Source organism: Takifugu flavidus, chromosome 4, assembly GCF_003711565.1.
Source record: "Takifugu flavidus isolate HTHZ2018 chromosome 4, ASM371156v2, whole genome shotgun sequence".
Taxonomy (NCBI): Eukaryota; Metazoa; Chordata; class Actinopteri; order Tetraodontiformes; family Tetraodontidae; genus Takifugu; species Takifugu flavidus.
In genome coordinates, this window is record NC_079523.1 from 15,282,006 (window position 1) to 15,303,954 (window position 21,949).

Sequence of the window (21,949 nt, forward strand, 5' to 3'; positions counted from 1 at the left end):
AAAACTTGACGGGAAAATTTTAGTACCTTGGAAGTTCTAACATGGTTACCAGCTCACATTCAAACTACACAATAAATCGTGGATCATGAAGTCATTCGCTGCATTCTAGGAGTTGCAATGAGCATTTGGGGGAACGATCCGGTTTGCTGGCATGTATTGCCAGTTTGCAGCCTTTTATCGGGTGAATGGGGGTCTGTGCGACCATGGGAGCCACTCTGGCTCGATGCCAGGGCCAGTCTTCCTCAGTAGACGGGGCTTCATCTTGGTTTCTCTGTAGCAGCAGGACGCATTTGGGGCCCTTGAGTGACTGCTGTAGTGATGGAGGGACCCCTGGACCTTCACACCTGTCCAAGAATTGAGAGGCATCTCATCAGCTTCAACTTCACATTTTTGTGCATGAGTGGTTCTGCACATTGTTCTTCTACTGTTCTCTCTTCTTTTGTGGTTCTTGTTGAACAACATGAACATTCTGAACAAGTCAGTTTGTACAAATGACTGACTGAAGGAAGGATTAGGCTTTACCCTGATCACACACACACACACAACAACCTTTTAGAGGTGTATTATGTTGGTGTGTTGCTGCTGTTGCAGTGTGAGGATTAACTTCTTGCAAGGATTAGAAGGGCGCAGGTGCGAACACGTGTGGATGTCCGTCCATCATCCATTCATCCACCCGTCTATCATGGGGCGTGCGTGCATGAATGTCTCAGGATCGCGCACGCAGGAAGTTCCCATCCTGCCGAGAGCGCGGCAGATGACGTAAGTCCATTGCCGCGCAGTGATGATGGCGGTGCGTGAACGCGCAGTAAAAGTAATGGCTGCTCTGGATCGGCGGGTGCCCAGCCTCGATGAATTCGTGGGTCAGAGCTGGAGTACCTGGACCGAATGGGCCGAGTGACAGCGGCGGACGGTGAGCAAACACACGAGCGCCAGCAGCGATGGTCGCGGGGCCGCCTGATGAAGGCGCTCCGGTATGTTTTTGTTCAAATGAAGCGCAGAGCTAACCATGTTACCCAAACAAAGACCCTACCGGGTCCTAGCGCTGGGTGGGTAACATGCTTAGCTCTCCCGGGGCTCTCATTAAACGCTGTATTCAACATAAAACCAGCATTTGTCGCCAAGTGTTGCCGTGTTGGTGTTTGTGGAGAGGCTGTGATCACGGATCCCTGGCCAGCGTTTCATTTGATGGTTGAGGAAACAGCAGCGTGTGCATCTGAGCGGAAGGGGGCAACTTCTTACCGCTGAAAGCTAAGCTAACGTGCTAGCGAGCAAGTCTGAGCAGCTTAGCGTTAGCCTGCTAGCGCAGGCTAACAGGAGAGCCGGCGACGGAGGAGGAGTCTGGTGCCGTGAAGGCTGAGCCGGCCTCGGACAGCAGCGAAGCTCTTAGCAAGCCCTGCCTGCTCGTCTCCATTCAGCACTGGCTGACATTCCTGACAGGAAATCTCACGACAGAGGTAGCCCTCCCATTGTCTGGCATTCCTCCCAGTTCCACAACTATCAAATCCAGCGGTCATCCCGTCAACAACCGTCTCACACTATAGAACACATGTTCACCAGCAGCAGCTGACCTGGAAACCAGCCCAGCTCACAGCTCGGGGCTTCTTTATGTTAACAGTTGGTTCAGTAACACTTTGTTTTTTTTTTACATACATATTGTGTGTACCATGTAACAAGCCTGTAATCTGTGACATTTCAGGTCCTGATTTAGATGAATGTGGCAAGAATGGTAAAAAAGGTGCAGAGGCCATGTCACTGAACAAGGATGGTAAGTCTGAACACTGTCATCATAAGCTGCTTTAAAAAAGACCTTTATGCTGCTTCTTTACTGGGTTTGTCCCAACCACAGCATCTTAAAGGATCCACGAAGCTGCAGCAAATGTACTTCCTGTCACATGAACATACCGGTACCATCAAATGTGTCTCCCAGTGCAGGGTTGTAGCACCTACAGTGGGGAAAAAAAGTGCTCCATAGACCAGACAAGTTTCACAAATTCAGGTCACCGACTTTGAGAGACAACTGGTGTGTTCCCATCACAATGTTTAGCACCACTCACCTCTACTGCTCCCCCGGCTTACCACATTACAGTTGTGTCCCCCCTCAGACTTTGATCGGTCTCTCTATTTTCTACGTTGCTTTAATTTGAGTGGCAGTCAGATCGAAGCCCTCCTGGTTTGCGGGTGCCTCCGTCCTGGTTCCATGTGAGTTCAGTCACAGAATTGTGTGCACCTGTTCGTTGGATCACAATATTGCTTTGTTGGTTGTTTGTTGTTATGCTTTTTTTCATAAAAGAGCCCCTTTTCTGTAACTGTGATTGGTTAATTCATCATCACCCTTGAGGGCTTCCCGGCTGCTGTATGTCTCATGGAGACGGTCATCAGTGTTCTTCACCTTTGGCTCTACCTTAAACTCCGACTGGTGCTTTCCAGACATGATGCCTCGGCTTTCCTCCATCCGATGGCTCTATGGGATTGGCCATTGTTTCACATTGCATCCAGACTCCCCGCTACCATCCTTGACCTCATCCTCATTGCAGATGCTGGTGTTTTCTCTGTCTCATTTACTCTGGACAAGTCTCACTGCACCGACATGTTTGTTTGCTACTGAGCAGATTGCTCGCTACTCATTCAAAGTTCACACAACTTCATGCTCTATTAATAGTGACAGGCTGGAAACGTAATCACCACAAAGACGTGTAAACCTATGTTTAACCCAATAAGACCTGACAGATTTTTGCTTTAAACAAATTAAGCAACATAGTCTCATTTTCAGATTAAATGTGGTTTTTTTTCCCCCATCTTTGTGGCCTTTACGTTTTGAGCTCTGTCACGATGATGGACAATAAAGTTTTGAATGTTAAATATGTCGGATACAAACCAACGGATCAGTGATGTGGAATATGAAGTATAACTGTGAGATAAAAGTAATTGAATTACAGTAAGTTAAGCTGTGGCATTAGTTCTGTCTCAAGTGATTTCAGTTTGTCCTGGTTGAACTTTGACCTTATATCTGGCCAGTCCTCACTGATCTCTAGAGGTTTAATTAAATTTTTGATCTAGTGGAAACCAGTTGTTGAAATAGCCATTTTGCTCCCTTGCGTGATCTGATGGGTTTATTTAAATTCACTCAGGGGGCCCCAAAGATCCTGCGGCTCTAAAGTCAACTCGTGCATTTTTCGGAACGGTAGAAAACAGATGCTGCAGGCCTGGCTGCGTTTGGATGTAGCTGCCATTTTCTAGCACATTGACTAAAACAAAGGACATTGATGTCTGTGAGGAGGGATGTTCACCTTCTGGCAGCACCAGACCAGCAGCCTGGCGAGCCAACAGAAGCTGACTGTTCCCACATGAGACAGTGGTCATCAGGAGTCTCGGGTGTTCTGTGGTGGAGAGTCCAGTGTTGAGTAATCCTGTAGTTCCCTTCCTTTTATATTCCATAGCATCAGCGTGTGTTAAAGGTAACACTTGGGGCACGCTGCTTTGACCTGCACCAGAGCAATTGTTGGAACTCAGGTGGAGGTAGGGCTGAAATTCATATCACAGTCTAAATTTAATCCATTCACAGAAACGCTATACACCGTGATATAAACTTAAGTCTAAAAATTCTGATGAAAGTGTTACTAAATTCATTAAAAAATAAAAAAGCAATGATAATAACTAAGGTATAATGTTGTTTTTGGAACATTTATTGTGCAAATCTCAGAAATAAGACTCTGCACTCTATGGTGCAAATAAACAAAAATAACATTTCTGATATTTTAAATGGAAACAGTAAAACAGGTTGTTTTCTATCATGCACAAGAGTGAAAATGTTAACAAGAATTGCTCACCTCTTCAACAACACAAATAGAAGGTGGACTGTGTCCTGCTTCTCTGGGCACCGTCCCAACAGCCAAGAGGAGCAAAACTTATTACGTCTGTTTACAACCTTTGCATTCATTTAGAAAGCGTCTGGTTAGCAAACAGTGCACACAATAAGACCTTGCCAGTAAAGACGACAGTCAGAAAGCAATGATAACAAAAACTTAATAACTACAAAAATAACTACAAAAATCTTCCATTTTATGTTTAGCCCAAATGGGTCTAGATGAGGTTATATGACCAGTTTATGGAGTTAAATTCCTGCCACAGCCTTACAAATATACTTAATATTATATAAAACATGGTTTCCAAATATAAAACATCATTAAAAAAAAAACCATTTGTTTACAGACTAAATTGTACAAACATGAGTGAGCAGAGCTGCATCTTATGTGTGTATAGGTGTACTGGGCTCCCGGTAGTGTTAAAAGTAGTTGTGAGTTGTAGAAGACTGGCATGTTTATTACAAGTTGGTGAGAGTCGGCTGCCTTAACTCACCTGTGGATTATAGTTCCGCTCCCTGGAGCTTTCAACAGAACTTTTCCACCTGTCCAACATGTGCGTGAGCGCTGTGTATGCAGAGTGTTAGCGTGCACTGTGGTTGAGGCAATGCTGGAGACGAGGTGCGGCTGCATCAGAGCCAAAATAACCCAGTTTTAACTTGATCTCTTATCGGCAGTCAGATGAGGAAAAAAAGGCCAATGTTGATATGTCAAATAATCGGCCCAGCCCGTAAGTGATCTATTCCTAATTGATCCTACCCGAGGCATATGCTGGGCAGCCCTAGTCAGAGGCATGGATCAGTGCAGAACATGACAAACAGAAGTGTACCTCTGGATGTGGAGTCCGACACCTGGCTCTGATCTTCTACTGTCGTCTCTGTAGTTGTTTTGACAATGTTGCAGTTCTTCTCCTGTTTTCTTCTCTCCAGACATGTCCATATTTGGCCTGTACCCAGGCCACGATGACTTCTTCCTGGTGGTGTGCAGTCATTGTGGCCAGGTGGTGAAGCCGCAGGCCTTTGAGAAGCACTGTGAGCGGAGACACGGACCACTGGCCAAGCTCCACGCTCGGCTGCGCTCGCCCACCCCTGGCTCCCAGCCTCAGCAGCGCCCCCCCCACAGCCACTCTCCATCACACGGGACCAACCCCACTTCTGTTTTGTCCTGGGAGGGTCGTAGCCAGTTGCGAGCAGCCCCACCTTCACCTTCCACCCCACCTCAGTACAGACACTCCAAGAATTCCAAGGATGGAGTCCGGTAAGAAGAGTCTGTTCAACTGTTGTAAAGTTTTATCACTGATTGTTTACGGTCTAGATAGTTTTGCATCCAGTTGGTCTCATCTGTGTCCATCTTGCTCTCCAAACCATCTGCTGGATCGACTCTAGAATGAACATCTTTTTCAGCCTTGTGCTGGGTGTTAAAATAAAACTGTATCTGTTCCACCACTCAGACATTCTCCACTGGAGAAATCTGCCCCCTCTGAGGCCTCAGTCTTCAAGCAGCCACCACCCCTGGAGCCTTCCATGAGCTCTCCACCCGCATCCCTCAGAGATCCTCCCTGGCCACATGGAGGTACCCTGCCTGTTAGATCTTTACTTAGCGACAGGCCCCCAAGCCAGAACCAGTGGAAGGACCCCTCTCTGGCGCCTGCCATTCAAGGCCACCGATCCCCGAGACCGTACAACAAAGTGGCGTCCAGTGAGTAGGATGACAGGAAGGAGGTTTGCAATGTGGTCAGAATGTCGTCCCAGCTCAGACTGTATCCATGCGTCCTCAGAGAGGGAGTGTGACTTGGACAAACACTGCGGCGTCCTCGACCCTGAAAGGAAGAAAGTCTGCACCCGCCTCCTGACATGCAATGTAAGCTCCCAATATGCAGCTGGCTGGTGATTTTGTGGTTTGGTGGCATCACTGGATGTGACTGACCTGTATGGAAGATGATTAGCTCTTTAGAAATCCTTTAGTAGACTGAGGTTTTCCAGCGCAGTTGTGCTCCTGCAGCTGTTGCTTCTGCACAGCCAGAGTCCTGATGTGTGATGGTGTAGGAAGGAGGAAGTGAGCTGATCAGCAGCAGGACACTGCTCCTCTGCTCCTCGTATATTTACTAGTTTCTAGTCATCCAAAAACTGCCAGAGTCCGAATATGCTTCCTAACGAAGCTCCCAGAACCTCTTTCCAAACACAGGTGAGAGGATTTTAAGTTCCATCCTTCTCATTAGAGTTTTGAGGTTAGAATTGTTTCTCCGCTTCTCCTGAAGCCCAATCGACAGTAATAAGAGTCTCTCTTTTACTTTAGTATGGATCAATGGCCTTTTGATTATTGGTCTGAAGGTGTTCTTCACAGATTTTTGAAGATGATATTTACACTTTTGGCACCGCTGGAACAAAGCTGTTATTAAGAATGTGTATTTTGTAGTCATTTAAACTTTGCAGCCATTTACTATGAACTAAGATGATCAAAAATTCTCCCCCACTGCAGATTCACTCCATTCACCAGCGGAGGAAGGTGGTGGGCCGCAGCAAGAACTTTGACCAGCTGGTGGCCGAACTCAAGACCAAGGTGCGTGAGAAGGGCACCCAGTCCCTGGAGGGGGGCTCCTCCACAGGACGCTCCCCAAGCCCGGAAGTGTCCAGAGAGGCCCCTCACTGCAGAAGACCACTGGCCAGTCTACCTGCATTCAGGTACGTCAGCCTGGTTGTGAAAGCAAACATTACTCTCTCAGTTCTTTGTAGTTTTAACATTTTATCAGGTAGGGTCACATTTTCATTCCTTGTTTATACAGTATTTCCTATGAAGATCTGCTCAAGTATCTCTGCTGATCTTGTGTTACAGTCGATCCACAGCTGTATCACACAGCGTCCCAGAGGAGGAAAGGCAGCGGCCCGAGGACGGGGGCCTGCGGGCCCCCTCACCTCTCGTCCACGGCCGAATATCCAGTGATGACAGTGAGGCAGAAGGACCTGAAGACCACTACGAGTTCTCGTCTTCAGCGGCACATCCCAGGCCTATAGTGGTGAGCAGATATTTTTCTGGCAGCTGGGAGAAGTTTGCTGATCCCTAGAAACAAGATTTTTACCATTAGAATCATCACAAATTATGAAAAAGATCAATAATACAAAAACTCTGAAAACTAAAAAGTAACTGAAGTCATCAATATAGTGGAATAAAAGCACAAGTTTATCCAGGTAACACGCGGCTCCCTCCTTCCAGGTGTGTTCGTTCGGCAGCCGTGCCTTGGGTCATGGAATCTACACCTTTGACAGGAGACTTCATCACCTGAGATCAGCGCTTAGCAGCATGTTGGAGCAGCACATTAGTACCCATCTCTGGAAGTACGTCCACAGTTCATTGGTGCTTTTACTGCCCAGTGCTGGTAGGGTGATGGGGCAGGAGGTGACGATCTCTGCTCTGGAGACTGTTGGCTGATGTCATTGGTCATTTCTGATCTTTGTTCTGAAGGTGGATCCAACTGGTGCAGTGTTAGAATTGAGTCCTCCCAGACATGGAGCTGTCCTAGAGGTTTGCAGCAGAAGCTCGGTGCGCTATTTTAAACAAATGTGTCATTTCAAGTGTCCCCAGGGGGACATGCAGCCATATGACCGATGGATCTGCTTCCTCGGTGATGGCACAAGCATTCTGATGCAGGCTGTTTCGTGTCCGGGTTTGAATCATCTGGTTTTACTTTGGTACCAAAAGAATGTGATAATTTCAAATTTTTCACGAAAAGCCAGAATGATGGGGTGGTTGAGGGGGCTGCCAGAGTAACATGACAACAAATGCAAGAGAGGCGCTGAGACATCATGTTACAGTTCATCATGCCAACCTGCCTCCATGGTCTGACCTCACAGCAGTTCTCCCCATGGGCTGCCTCCACCCAGCCAGGATTTAAGATGTGAGGGATTGAGGCCAAACCAAGGATGGATAGGTGAACTTTGATCTACACCAGGTTGAAGGTGTTCAGCTTTACAATCATCTCCAGGATTAGTGAGTCGAATCTGAAAAATACAATCAACACAAGCAAATACAACTTGGAAAAATATTTACAGTGTGCAAGGTCCAATGTGGAAAATAAAAAAATATTAGGCAGGAAAAGAGCTGTTCATCCACAACCTCACACTTGTGTTTGTGACGTCACCAGGGTGTCACGTGTGTGTGTGTGTGTGTGTGTGGGGGGGGTGCTCACATGGAAATGATTGAAAATGTGTTAAGTCAGGTTTTAGTGAAGGAGCAGAATATGTAAAGTCCTAGTTTGATCCTTTGAGGAGCATCAGCCCGTCCATCAGTAAAGGACAGCGTTGCAGCGTTGTTCAGAGTCCACGCATATCTGCGCCTCCTCTGGATCCCAAACAGAGCTGCTGCACGTCCCAATAAAAGTTACATCAACCTTTGTCCAGAATATTGGACAGTTGTCTCTGCGACTTGCCTCCAAATAAGTGTTGGAGTATTTTAACTTTATTTTCCTCCTACTTCCAGAAAAATACCTCAAGCCACAGACCTTCAGGCTCCGCCCCCTTCAGTCAAGACCATTTCTTCCTCTTTGCACTCCTCAAGCCTTGCATCTTCATCGTTGTCTTCTAAGATCCGCACAGGAAGTCATGTCAGCTCCTCCAATAAAATGACATCGTTGTCTTCCTCCACCACTTGTGGTCCTGGGGTGTCTTCAGGGACCCTGCAGTCAGAGAACTCTGTGGGCAGCGGCAGTGGCCATCTGGCATTCCATAAAAAGCCCACGGCGGTGTGTCAGCTGAGCGTTGGGAGACATAAGAATTCAGCGGGACGTCCCAGCAAGCCGATGCTGAAGCAGAGGGAAGATGCCGCTGCCGCCGCAGCTGCACTACGCAAGCGGAAAGCCCCGTCCCAGGAGGGGGAACATTCTGGTCCCAACAGGAACTGCATCCTCCTGCAGGACCGGGGCCGTCCACCCTCTTCCAGTCCCACATCCTCCTCTGCCTCTACAAAACTCCCCTTTCTATCCCCCCATTCACACGCACAGACCAATGGAACGATTTCTCCCAGCAGTAAACCACGGTCCCAGCCCTCCGCCTCAGACTCTCACTCGCCAGCCACCAAGGCAGTCTGGACCTACAGACAAACGCACCTCAGCCACTCATCACCCCTAGACATCCCCTATTCTGCCAACAATTCCCATAGTCGGGGTGGACTGGGGGACTCGGCTCTGCACAGGCAGGCTGGCGGGCGTGGCTTTGAGCAGCACGGGCTGGGAAAGAAACGCAAAAGTGGGGGGACGGATGAGCACTCTCCCTCCCCCAAGCCCTCAGTGCACCGTCTTCCCTCTTCATCCTCTAGCTCTGCCCCTTCCTCTGCACCGCGTGCTAACTTCTACCCCTGGAAGGACAGTAAGAGTGGGGGCCTGACTGGAGGCGTGGACAAGAAGCTGGGCACGTCGAAGGTGAGTCTCGGTATAGGAAACAAAACCTTCAGTTGAAAATGTAGGAAAGAAGGAGCCTGGCAGTGGCTGAGCCACAGAGCTGGTGCCTCCTTATCTTCTGAGCCGGTCAGTCAGGAACTGATGAGTCCATTTGCACTTGTTAAAGAACAGTACTCAGAAACAGGATCAGCTGACCTCCAAAATCAAGGATGCTTCTCGTCAGTCCAGCACAAATGCCGCTCCTCAGGTCTTGAATCAGACCTCCATGATACGAGCAGTCAGAAAATACACCAGGAATAGAGTTGGTTTTGGTTCCTGTGAAACTTAAATAACCTATTTCACCACAGACTAACTTTATATGTACAAATATAAACAAGCAGGAAGTACATACAGCGGCAGAAATGTGACACAAGGTTCATGTTGACTGTCAAATACAGCAGCCAGGTTCCTGCTGTATAGTTCAGTGTGGATTTAGCACTTCAGCTATTTATTTTTAACATTTAATTATTTTTCTTCCACAGCCAAAACTGCACCATTAAGTGTGCCTGCCTTACAAGCCACGATGAGGAGCTGGGCTCAAGACTGACGGAACAGCGTATGAGATAGAGATTATGGATCTGTCAGGGGATGAATGTCAAAGATTGCTGTTGGGAGAGTGAGATCAACTTCAGAATGGATCTAGAAATACCTCAAAGACCACCCGGTTATGCTGCTAAATTAAATATGTTGGTTTATGAAATTATGACTTGTTTCTGTGTCTTCATAGCCCCCTTTCAAACTGCACGAAAATAGCATGTTGCCGCGGCGCTGTGAAAAGGTTGTTGTCTGGGTCGAATGAGCCTGAAATAGACACGGGAAGTTAGGACAATGCAGGATGCTTTCATATCGGAGGAGGGGATACCTAGCTAGGGCCACTCAGCACTGGCTAAACCGCTTGAGTATTTCCTGCTCTAAGCGAGCTGCACCAGTGCTGTCCTCCACTGTTGTCAGGAGTTTAGGATACACACAGAATATGCTGACAGAAATGTATTTTCAAAGTAAAATTCTTCAGGAGCTACTCCTTAGCAGCCTGGTCACTTGAGCCATAAATTAGACAGAGTCAAATGTCCTGTGTTACCATCCATCCAGATTAGCCCCAAATGGAGCTGTCGTCCTCTACATGAACATTTGGACATTATTCAATCTGTGCTGAGCTTGGAAATGTTGCCAATTTGACAAAATTGTAAAATAGGAAAGAACAAGGCTGACTATGGACTCCCTGAAGTCCATTGTCCACCTCTCAGTGCATGGCCTCTTCTGGGACAGACATCTGCTCCTGTCCCAATTGTGTCCGACAGGGAGGAAGTAAAATGTAGATCAGGGGGTGACATTAACCGAAAATAACATCAGAGGTTCGTCGGTGTGGAGCCGGACCATCAAGAGTTGTTCTGAAGGTAGGGTCCACACCAAGTAGTTCTGGAGCACTGCCAACTTCCGCTTACTGTTTCTTACCAACATAACCGAAAATGTTACATCAAATCCCGCGGTTAGGTTGGTAAAAACATACAACAAGCCTTCTAAATAACAGGAGGGCCGAAACCCAGTTTTCTTGGTTTCTACCCTCCGGAAGTAGATCACTGCTAGCTTCACTGCTTCCGTCTTCAGCTTCCTGCTGTTAGTGTCACTGGCTATGGAGCTGCTGCGGTGCTCCGGGGCGTCAGTTCAGGACTCTCGGTGACCTATTGGTGCGTTCCCCGGGCATCTGGGTCAACGGTATGCCGTCTGCTGTGGAGTACAGCCCGGTGGGAGAAGGCCTGGGGATGCGGGAGTATTGGCTCTACGTGTGGCTTCGGAGGGCTGCCGTGACAGCGGCGCATTTCACCGGTATCGGTCTGACCACCATCATCGCCATCATGTCCAGACCCGGAACCAGTAAGCCTGTGTCTTATTCGCCTTACTGTATTTCATACAGTCCCTGTCAGGTTCGCTATATTTATTTATATTCCATTTATCTTTTTATTTATTTATTTTAGCTTTACGGCCCAGTATAACCAGTACATCTCCCCTTCCTTTCCCAGTATAATCAGTCAGTCATCATCTCTGTCCCAGTATAACCAGTCATTTCCCCTCTCTGTCCCAGTATAACAGATGTTGTGTGTTGCAGGCCTCTTTTCTTGGCATCCAGTCTTCATGTCGGTTGCAGTAAGTTCAGATTTCATTCCTACTCCATTTTTCTCTGCCTTGTTCTGGCCCTGAACAGGGATTTTTAGAGGGAATGGTTGCTAGGGTAACGTTGGACAACAGTAGCACTTGGCTATGGAGGAGTTCACATTTGTTGTCGATGCACATCCCGAAGAAGACCATTGACCTTCAGCTGTCCTGATATCTTCTACTTCTAGGCTCATAAACCTTGTGTCAGAACTGTAGTTGAGGGCTGGTGTCACAGTCTAATGGAACGTCCCTCTCTTGTCTCTGCAGTACTGCCTCTGTATGACCGAAGGGATCCTCCTCTTTTCCACCGAAGCGTCTCCCTTCTGCTGCAAGTCTCGAAAGTTCAAAGTCCGCCTCCACTGGTTCTGTCAGGCTCTGGTTCTGATATCTGGAGTTACAGGTCTGTGCTTTATGATAGCCAGCAAGAACCTGTCGGAGCACCCCCACCTGGTCTCCTGGCACAGCCTGCTGGGCGTCGGCACCCTGGTGGCCACAGGTTTCCAGGCAGCCTGTGGTATCTGCGTCATGTTTCCTAAACTGTCCTGCCTGTCTTCCTCACTGTCGAGACTGAAGCTTTACCACGCCACCTGTGGCCTGGTGGTCTACCTGCTGGCCACCATGACCGTAGTCTTGTCCATGTTCTCAGATTGGTTCCAGGCCACAGTTAAAGGCGTAGCATGGTGGGCCTTGTTCCTGTTGCCCCTCTTCCCTGCCCTGGTGGTGATGAACCAGATCACGAATTCCTACTTACCCCGCAAGAAGGTCACCTGCTAGAACTGCTACGTGAAGCCTGCTCAAGAGAAGTTACAGAGCTTTCATCAGGAGATTATGTCAAACAACAGGTTTGAGATGAGTTTGGACTCCTCAAAGGTTTGCGCACGTAAACGGACAATTTAACTGTTGACTGTAGGAGATGGTGATGTTCTTCAAGCAGCAAACTAGTGCAGAACGACAGATATGACAAGTAGGTCTTTGAAAAGTCCTCTGAGTTTTTGGCTTTTGCAACTCTTAGGATCCCCGGCTCAGGATGTGGACTCTGAAGAAAAGGCTGCCATGATGACAGACACTGTTGGACACAATGCCCCAGTCTGGAAAACAGATTTATTGTTGCTGTTTTGAGCTGAGCCCAACGACACCGCTAAAGAAAACCACCAGACACCAAACTGAGAGCTGGCCCATCAGGATGAGCCTGCTGCTTTTAAGCCAAACACCAACAGTCAGGCAGAAGCTCCTCCAAATGTGATATGTTTCTGCTCTTTTGAGCTGGGGCAAATAACAGCGGTTGTTAAATGACTGTTTACTGACGATCCCTTGATCTAACCAAACATGATGGTGCGACCTGCCATGTGTCGCTTTGAGAGGGAAGAGTCCTACTGAAAGGGGCCCCAGCTCTGGTTTCAGACCTTCAGAAAATGACTGAGAGGTCCTGTCCTGGCACATTCAACTCAGGGAAAAAGCAGGTGTGATTCTGCCTTCCACCGGAATTATTTCCCAACGATTGTGTAACTTTGTTCTGAGGACTTTTGTGATCTTGTAACAGAATGTTTGTGGTTTGACACTGTAGTCATGAATAAAAACTCTTCTCCAGGCAGGTTCTGTACTTGGACCAGGTTCTGTACTTGGACCAATCCTCTTCACCTTATACATGCTTCCCTTCGGGAACATTATTCGGCAGCATGGCATAAATTTTCATTGTTATGCTGATGACACTCAGCTTTATTTATCCATGAAACCAGAGGAGACAGAGAAGTTAGTGAAGCTCCAGACCTGTCTTAAAGACATAAAGTCCTGGATGTCTTCAAATTTCCTCCTCCTTAACTCTGGAAAAACTGAGGTCATGGTGTTTGGTCCTGAACCTCTCAGGGATAGATTAGATCACATGATCACTCTAGATGGTATCTCATTAACATCTAGTCTCTCTGTGAGGAATCTAGGAGTAAGTTTTGATCAAAATCTCTCCTTCAACACACACATTAAATTAGTCTCTAGAAGTGCCTTTTTTCACCTGAGGAACATCACAAAGATCAGGAAGCTACTGACGCGGCATGATGCTGAAAAGTTAATTCATGCTTTTGTTACTTCCAGGCTGGACTATTGTAATTCTTTATTATCAGGGTGTCCAAACAACTCTTTAAGAAGCCTCCAGTTGATCCAAAATGCTGCAGCCAGAGTTCTGACAGGTATTGACAAAAGAGATCACATAACTCCTGTAATGGCGTCGCTTCATTGGCTGCCCGTTAAATTTAGAATAATTTTAAAACCCTTCTCTTGACCTACAAGGTCCTCAGAGGCCTAGCTCCATCCTACCTGGAGGAGCTAGTGATACCTTATCAGCCCAATAGAGCGCTCCGCTCTCAGAATGCTGGTCTACTTGTGGTTCCCAGAGTTTCTAGGAGTAGAATGGGGGGGCCGAGCATTTAGCTACCAGGCCCCCCTGCTATGGAACCAGCTCCCTGTCCAGGTACGGGAGGCTGACTCCATCGCTACTTTTAAGATCAGACTTAAACCCTACCTCTTTGAAAAAGCTTATTGTTACTAATTCTGTAGTTCCAGTTACTATCATAGATAGACAAATTATCATACCTAGGGGGTCGTCTAATCATTAGGTTAACATCTTAGCTATGCTGTTATAGGCCAAGGCTGCCGGGGTCCGGAAACATGATCACCTGACAGGCCTCTGTCACCCCACTGGGTCATGGTTTCCTCTCCTCTCCTCTCCTTTCCTCCTCCTTATCAAGCAGACTAGTTATGATGATTCCTGTGTAGTTTTTCTGCTTCCCCCCCCCCTCTCTATTTATTTACAGGTATCGCCGCCTTCAGAGCTGCATGATGACCTCCGGCCCCGCTGACCCATTGTATAGTGTATTTTTGTGTGTCTCTGTGCCTCTCCTCTCCCCCTCCCTCTCCTTCTCCTCCCCTCTCCTCTCTTCTTCCCCCTCCTTCTCCCTCTCCTCTCCTTCTCCTCTCTCTTTACCCAGCCAGCCCTCAGCAGGAGGGTCCCCCTACATGAGCCTGGTCCTGCTCAAGGTTTCTTCCTGTTAAAGGGGAGTTTTTCCTTGCCACTGTTGCTTGTCTGGGGTTAGGCCCTGGGTTTCTGGAAAGCGCCTTGAAACAATTTGGATTGTATAAGATGCTATATAAATAAAGATTGAAAGATTGAGATTGATCTGAACCAAGCCTTCAGATAAAGCCAGAGCAGTGGGCTTAATGCAGGTTATCTGTGTGCCTGGTCAAATCACCATGGTATCTGATGCTGGATGCACAAGCACAATAACAACTCTTACTCATTTCTTGATTCTTTATTTGCAGAAGACATTTTCTGCACAAACTTAAACATGAATCTACAGTAACAGGTGAAAAGAGAGAAAACCTAAAATGTGACATTCGCTGCCACAGAGGTTGAGACCAGAGGACTGTTGATGTACATGTGACTGTTTCAGTGGCCCAACAACAGTTCTTCATCGCCGTGCTAATGGCTGAGACGGATGAGTGACGCTCGTTGTGCCCCGTTGCCAGGGCAACCAACAAGTCTCCAGCTATCGGTTTATTCCTTGTGACTCCACTTGAAAACCTTGGCAAGGACGTTGTGGGGACTCACACCTCAGACCCTGGATGTGGCGGTTTGTCCTGAGAGATGAAGGAAACTGAGCTGTTCAGCAGCTCGTACATGTTGACCTCCACCATGTTGACTGTTGATGTCTCCGACAGAGACACCAGCACCGACTGGGCCTGCTCGTCGCTCAGGGTTGTCCCCGCCTCCCCACTTCCTGTTATGTCTGATGACATCGTCTGAAGACAGACAGAGCATAGCAATATTGTTTAATTCTTTTTACTTTGTACAAAATGGAGAAGAAAGTAATCATGACCTGATCATGTGACCAATTATGTCCTCCCCTGTTAGAGGTGTATTGATTATTGGCTGCATGCTTATTCCAATCGACAGTAATCAAGCTAAAACAACTGTTTGCTGACAGCTGATTATTGACAGGTGTTTTGTGGGTTCTCACTGTGTGGGAGGTGGCGGAGGGCTCCTCGGCGCTCTCCTGCTCCACATGTGCTGACATCAAGTGCTCCTGAAGCTCCGTGTGGGAGCGACACAGCGCCGAGCAGAGAGGGCAGCCCAGTGCTTCGCCACACTGGTGCTGACTACTGATGTGCTCCTGCAGCTCATCCTCTCTGCCCAGCACAGCCGCGCAGTAAGGACAGTGTGCCGCTGCGCCTGGATGACAGGAAAGCAGAAGTTTGAGAAGTTTGTGAGTGGATGCTGGTTAACAGGAATAAAACATCAGGGACCAGGTGTGACCTTGACCCTTGTTCTCAGCAGCCTGGTGTTTGGCCAAAGTGGCTGCGTTGGGGAAGAACTTGAAGCAGACGTCACACTGGATCAGAGTCTTGAGCTGCCAGGTGTGGCTTGCGAACACCTCTGGGTGGTTGGTTCTGTTATGGTACCACAAACCTGATAATTGCTGTGGCAACAAGAGCAAGACAACATGAAGTAGGCATGGGTCAGTACCATCATCTGTGCGTGTGCAAGGGGTGTGTTTTACCTGGTAAGACTTGTTGCACAGGTCACAGCTGAATGGTTTGCTTCCTACATGTGTGCTCTTGTGCTTGTCCAGCAGAGCAGAGCTGGTGAAGACCTTATCACAGGTGGGACATTTGTGAAACTCTTTGGGATGGAACTCCTGCATGTGCTGACGATGCTCTTCCAAAGTGGAAAAACTCAGACAGCATTTCTGACAGTCGTGAGGCTCCGACAGGTCTGACGGGAGAGAATAGTTTTCTTATGCCTTAAAAGAAATGGTTTTATTCACTTTAGATTCTTCCTTTTTATAGAAGTGATCCTGCCTGTCCTGTGTGAATATGAGATTATACACTTGACATGTGGTAGTGCCAGCGGGAGTTCTGTGTGTTCTCTTACTGTGGAAGGTCTGGAGGTGGATAGAGAGTCCGTGAGCCTGGCTGTAACCTTTACCGCACTCTCGACACACGTAAGGCCGGTCTCCGGTGTGCGTCCGCACGTGTCGCGTCAGTTCAATCGACTGGGCAAACTCGGCTTTGCAATACTGACACACATACATCTTCCCTACAAACACACAGACAAAAAGATAACGGATCAAAGGCTCCGCCTCTTCCTGTTACAGATGAGAACCTAAGAGTAGACCTGGAAGGATGTAAAGATACACCAAACAGAAGGAAAGGAGGCCTTCAGCCTTCTGCTTTCAACGGTTCCCGGAGCTCATTTTAATCATTGATAAAATGGAAACACGTCTTCATGATATATAATCATTTAGTGTGACTGGTATGAAATAAAGATGGCAGCAGTGGAGCCCATTGTTCAGTACTAAGAGGTGTGGATATGTTGGCTTATGTTGTCTATATGACAGGAGGTGGAGGAGGTGGCCCGTGAGTTTGTTTCATTACCCTCAGAGTGTTTCTTCTTGGTGTGGTATGCGAGTGCAGCAGCCACGCTGAAGTTCATGTTGCAGTGTTTGCAGCAGTATGGTTTCTCCCCCGTGTGGAGTCTCATGTGATTCTTGAGGGAGGAGTTGGCAGCAAACTTCGCACCGCACTCGTCACAAGAAAACGGCTTCTCGTCAAAGTGTTCAGTGCGTTTGTGGTAAATCATCCCTGGAATGAGACAAGGTGGCACCACAATTCAATTTCAAACAAACATGGAGAAAAGATGGCTGAAGGACCAGTATATTCACCACAGGGGTCCGTGTGGGGTCTGACCTGATGGGTGAGCAAAGGTCCGCCCACAGAGGTCACACGCCACTTTCTTCTTGAGCGGTGTGCTGCCGCAGTGGGCGTCCACCTGATGCTTCTTCAGGGCGCGCTGGCTGGGGAGCTTGGTGGGACACTTGGGGCACTGCTTCTGGTTTTCGGGTGACATAGGGCAGCGCCTCAAGTGGGCCGACATCCGGCATTTGAAAGAAAAGTTCTTCTTACACCAGCGGCAGGAGTAAAGCTTGAAGGTGGGTGATGGACAGGAAGGGTTGGCGTCCTCTCTCTCTTCACTCTCGTCACCATCGTCCTTTTCATCTGGACACACAAACAGATTTGAATCACAGTTCATCTTCATTTTGCTGATGCTCGCATGAAAGGCGGCTCCTTTGCACCTGGTCTTTGCGGTTCCTGCAGCTCCTGCCTGTTCTTCTGGACTTCCTCCAGCAGTGAGCACAGCTCTGGGGGGAACGGCAAGGGAACTTTCTGCTGGATGTTCCCCAGCAGTTGGAGGAATGTTGTCCGTCCCAGCTGTCCCTCCCTTACTCTGCTGCTCAGCTTCTCCAACACCGAGCTGGGATCCTGACTGTCCTCCTCACAGCACTGACACACAAGCTGACAGAACACAACGCCACACACACACACACACACACACACACACACACACACACACACACACACACACACACACACACACACAGAAGGAAACAGAGAGACTTGACTTCAAACATATGCAACTTAGGATTTTGTTGCAGGTTCTTTGCTCCAGTTTCTGTGCTTCTGATCGTTCTACAGTTCTTTGTTTCTCTGGAGGATATTCAGGCTGCCTCTTCTGATGTCGCACCTTCCTAATCATGTCTACGGAATTTAATCATCTGTCAGGGTGGACCTGTTTTACCTGTCTCTCCTGTTCATCTAAAGTCGTCTGAGCTGCCTGGCTCAGCAGCTGCTGGACTGATGGCACGCCTGACAGGAGCTTCACCAGCTGAGAGATTGGTTCCGCAACACCAGCGAGAGACTGTTCAGATGGTTCAGCTGTGGTGGTGGTAGTGGTGGTGGTGGTGTTGTTTTCTTCACTGTCTGATGTAGCTGCTTCAGTCTCTGGACACATAGGCACATACTGGTCTGATGAAGGAGCTGGGCCAAAGATTAGGTTTGTTCCTCTAAAGTTTCTGACACTAAAGACCTGAGCATCTCCACCCCACCGAATGTTTTGGATGAAATTGGAACAAAAACTAAGAGACGAAAGCGTTCTGTTGTAAAATATGAGCTCAAACACGTCCTCTTTCTTTTTACATCCTGATTGTTGCTGATACTCACCTGTGGACTTTGAAGGTTCTAGATTGGTCCTTTTACATCCAGGTTCCTCTCTGTCTTCATGGTGACTCTCGCTGAATTCCTTCTTCGGCTCTGTGTTGTCCAGAGACATGTTCGCCACATCAACTAGTGGAGAATGCTCTGGATTTTGACTCTGAGCTTTGCTGTTTGGGGTCGGAGTCTGGTCCGGGGTCTGTCTGTAGACCAGCTGAACCGGAGGCTGCTGCTTCACCAGTTGTGTGAGAACTTTTTTGAATCCCACAGCCACATCGAACATCTGCAGGCTGTCTGCCGCTGCCACGATGCGACTCACGTTGTGTTTGCCCACGGGCAGCTTACCGGTGTAGACCATGTCCAGCAGACAGCCAAACTCCTGCGAGGAGACCACAGTGGTGTCGATGGTGATTGTGTCGGAGCCCTCCAGCAGAGACCTGATGTACAAAAATCACACATCTGCTACAATCCACCTTTTCTTACACATTTATGAGGCACAAACAACAGAAGCCATTCATCAGTCAGGAGTGTCATTTTCTATGACTATTTTGAGGGTGGTGGGGGGGGGGGTAAAAATTACAAGGAACAAAAGCTCAAAGTAAAGAAAATAAAACCAGGCTGAAAGAGTCACTGATGAGGTGAGAGGTAGAGTTTTAGGATTTTGTTCATATTCATTTCTCCACATCAAATCAGAGCAGAGATATTCTCATTCATTTACTATAAGGGGGCACATGGAGCTCTAGTTCAGTCCCACAAAAGTCTCCACACATTATCAAGTATTTTTTAATGATTATAAAAACAGACGACAGAGACTGGGGGTAATTTTCTTTTAGATAAATAGTGGTGTAGCAGCAGGTGAGGCTGAAAATGTGAGGAGGGATACCTGAAGAGCATGCTGGAGGCAGCCAACAGCAGTTTGTGAGCACGGTGGGGGGTCTCTCCCACCAGGATGGTGCAGTCGCAGAACTGGCCCTCCTTCCTCAGCGTCCACAGCTGCTGCATCAGCTGACTGCTGTAGTTGGGCAGCTCCATCATCCTGTTTCACACATTTTAATGTCAGTGCAACACCTGTGTCCTCAGGACCCCAGGTCATCCCGGGGTTAACTTGTTTGGATGCTAAAATGATACAACTGAGTTCTAAATCTGACTCATTTGTCTTAAAGCACTGTAATTGTCTAAGTAAACGGAGAAGACATCTTCACTGGCTGTTGGTTCTCCTGAAACTAGTGAAGGTTCAAAAATAAAGATGCTTTCAACAGGTTGGAAACTGTATCATCAAAATACCAAAGTATTCTTAAGACATGTCATTGCCCCACTAGAATATATGTCATTTACCCCTGAACATACACTAATGACAGTAATCTGCAATTATAACAGCAAAATTAAACATGTATTATTGACCCTTTCCTTGCATTAATTGAAATTATTGCTTGCACACTGACTTTCTCCTAATCTCATTTGATTTTATGCATTTCCATTTCTCATTGTTCCAAACCAGAACGTCTTAGTTACCACAATCATAACTAATCATTATACGACTGAAACCGCATTAGACTAATTTATTACGATCTATAAGCTGGAGTGGTATCCTTTTATATCCACAAGGCACGTCCTTTGAATGTTTTATGTCTTTAGCTGCTCTCACAGCTCTGTCAAAAACATTTGCGAGCAAAACTAGCATCACAAAGATCGGTTAGCCAGGAACAACCACTGTTAGCTTTAGCCACAGCTGATAATTGGCACGAACGGAGCACAACTGTGGGATAAGGTGATTTCATTCAAGCTTCTTTGGAATTTAAACACAGTCGCAGGGCAATGAAGCAGTTCCTGGGTTCCATTCTGACGTCTTTACCTTGAATGTTCAAACGATCTGTCTCTTTATTTAAAACCGTTGGCCAGACAAAGTGTGTGGAGGCGCAATAAAGCTTCAACACTTTGAAAATGGAGGTGCGGCCTACGGAGCGCGAGTGGGGACATTTGCGATCAGCGCGCAAATTCAAATACGGAGTGAATATTACGGTGAAGATCCAGACAAACAATTGTGACGTTAAAAGCCCTCAACAGGGGTCAGAAAAAATGTTGTGTACCGTGTAAATGTATTGAGATAATCGTTTCAACCAAATTCAAGGGCAAAACAGTATCATGGGGATTGGGGGAGAGAACCAATAAATATCTAGTGCAGCCATTTATGGTCCTGGAGTGATGAAAACATTTCCCTCGCTACAGAACATTCTGTCAATCAGGCATTCGGTTAGTCAGTGAGTCAGTCAGTGTTAGATCCATTCTATTAAAGTTATCTCTTATTTGCTTTCACCTTGTTATATTCCTTATTCTTGTTATATTGTCTCTCATTACTTAATGTTTCTTATTATTTGCTAATGCTTAATGTTCATGATGCTTGGTATGTCACCTCGAACTTCTCTGGTCAAGGGCGACAGAAATGCGGCGGCTGTTGGAGAAGTGGCATTGACTGGAGACAGAGCTGCGGGGCCTAACCCAGGAGATGTTCTCTTAATCTGTCTGATATAGAAGAATGTGCTTGCGTGTTTGCGAGATAAGCTAATCAAATCAGTGAAGGACTTCTGTAACTAGGAACCTCCTAATTCCAATAAAAGAAGGATGGTGGGAGGTGTGCGGCAGAACGTGTTGGAGATCTGTAACTGAGCACATCTCTCCATTCTCCTTGCAAGTAAAATTCAAAACTGTTGTCTTTGCCTCATTTGTGTTTCTCGTGTTTCAGGTCGTTTGAACCTAACATTTTGGTCCTTCGAGTCGGATTCCAACACACCTGAAGGGTCCAGTGGGTGAGGCTGAACCTCAGGAAAGACCGTGGCCACAGCAGGCTGCCTCAAAGCGACCTAAGATACCCTTTTTGGGACTGAGCTTCAGCTCACTGATTGGACCCTGACGGTTGACGGAATTCCAGGAGGAAAGACAACAGTGGTGAGCATGTCTTGAATTCAGAAGTGTGTGTGTGATGATGATTGTCGGGGACTTAATGTAAAAATTGCGATAGACACTAAGGCAGTGTTTTGGGAGAGAGGAACCCGAAAATCCTCTGAGAGACGCAATGAGAAACAAACCCTGTGAATACTAGTCAATGGCAGGTAAACAAGAGTACTAAGGCAGGGCGAGGGAGTCCTGGCCACGTGAAAAAGAAATTAAGTCACGACAAATCATCCAAAAGAGTGATTGTGAGTGTGAAAGGATTGTTAAATACCACTAGGTATTTTCAATCATACCAAAGCAGTGGGACAGGAAGTGGTAAGGCCCTTGTGGATGCAGAGGCAAGACTCTCCACTCCAAAGAGTTGAAGTGAGAAGTACCACAACGGCTTGATTAATTATCACCCCACTGAGATCAACATCCCAGTTTTAGGTCACCCTATGTGCAAGACTGGACCAAATTCTTAATAAAAAAACAAAGACAAAAAACCCCAAAACAAAACAAACAAAAAAACCCCGGTAAATTA

The 21,949-nt window shown here is 47.2% G+C and overlaps 3 protein-coding genes across 4 annotated transcripts; 2 read left to right on the plus strand and 1 right to left on the minus strand.

The window, feature by feature from the left end:
- The first annotated feature begins 121 nt into the window (after positions 1-121).
- atxn7l2a (ataxin 7-like 2a) lies at positions 122-9,991 on the plus strand. The gene is given in 11 exon segments (XM_057031123.1): positions 122-890; positions 893-910; positions 1,697-1,765; positions 4,790-5,117; positions 5,311-5,558; positions 5,638-5,720; positions 6,339-6,541; positions 6,693-6,873; positions 7,071-7,192; positions 8,334-9,270; positions 9,771-9,991. Coding segments are annotated over 11 exon segments (2,316 nt in total). The 5' UTR covers positions 122-781; the 3' UTR covers positions 9,789-9,991.
- An 874-nt stretch (positions 9,992-10,865) lies between these two features.
- On the plus strand, positions 10,866-13,030 carry LOC130524744 (probable transmembrane reductase CYB561D1). 2 transcript variants are annotated; one of them, XR_008950215.1, is made up of 4 exons: positions 10,866-11,160; positions 11,393-11,430; positions 11,707-12,281; positions 12,452-13,030. XR_008950215.1 is itself a non-coding variant. In XM_057031173.1 (3 exons), exons 1-3 carry the CDS (start codon positions 11,004-11,006, stop codon positions 12,211-12,213), a joined length of 702 nt encoding a protein of 233 aa, XP_056887153.1. In that variant the 5' UTR covers positions 10,867-11,003; the 3' UTR covers positions 12,214-13,030. The 2 variants fall into 2 exon arrangements, 1 of the variants encoding a protein (XP_056887153.1); XM_057031173.1 differs by having other exon boundaries at positions 10,867-11,160; positions 11,707-13,030.
- Positions 13,031-14,723: 1,693 nt separating this feature from the next.
- Positions 14,724-20,738, minus strand: zbtb40 (zinc finger and BTB domain containing 40). Its single transcript, XM_057031115.1, has 12 exons — positions 20,330-20,738; positions 19,361-19,513; positions 18,487-18,914; positions 18,065-18,267; positions 17,562-17,781; positions 17,176-17,484; positions 16,864-17,070; positions 16,361-16,525; positions 15,987-16,201; positions 15,743-15,905; positions 15,447-15,658; positions 14,724-15,228 (listed from the first exon to the last, which is right to left on the minus strand). Exons 2-12 carry the CDS (start codon positions 19,510-19,512, stop codon positions 15,034-15,036), a joined length of 2,469 nt encoding a protein of 822 aa, XP_056887095.1. The 5' UTR covers position 19,513; positions 20,330-20,738; the 3' UTR covers positions 14,724-15,033.
- Between the last annotated feature and the right edge of the window lie 1,211 nt (positions 20,739-21,949).

Excerpts from the sequence above, each read along its gene's own strand:
- LOC130524744 (XM_057031173.1), top strand. The coding sequence starts at position 11,004 with ATGCCGTCTGCTGTGGAGTACAGCCCGGTGGGAGAAGGCCTGGGGATG. Across the intron at positions 11,161-11,392 it reads CATGTCCAGACCCGGAACCA|GCCTCTTTTCTTGGCATCCA; the intron begins GTAAGCCTGTGT and ends TGTGTGTTGCAG. Across the intron at positions 11,431-11,706 it reads CAGTCTTCATGTCGGTTGCA|TACTGCCTCTGTATGACCGA; the intron begins GTAAGTTCAGAT and ends TTGTCTCTGCAG.
- zbtb40 (XM_057031115.1), bottom strand. The coding sequence starts at position 19,512 with ATGATGGAGCTGCCCAACTACAGCAGTCAGCTGATGCAGCAGCTGTGG. Across the intron at positions 18,268-18,486 it reads AGAACCTTCAAAGTCCACAG|AGACTGAAGCAGCTACATCA; the intron begins GTGAGTATCAGC and ends CTATGTGTCCAG. Across the intron at positions 16,202-16,360 it reads CCACCTCCAGACCTTCCACA|ACCTGTCGGAGCCTCACGAC; the intron begins GTAAGAGAACAC and ends CTCTCCCGTCAG.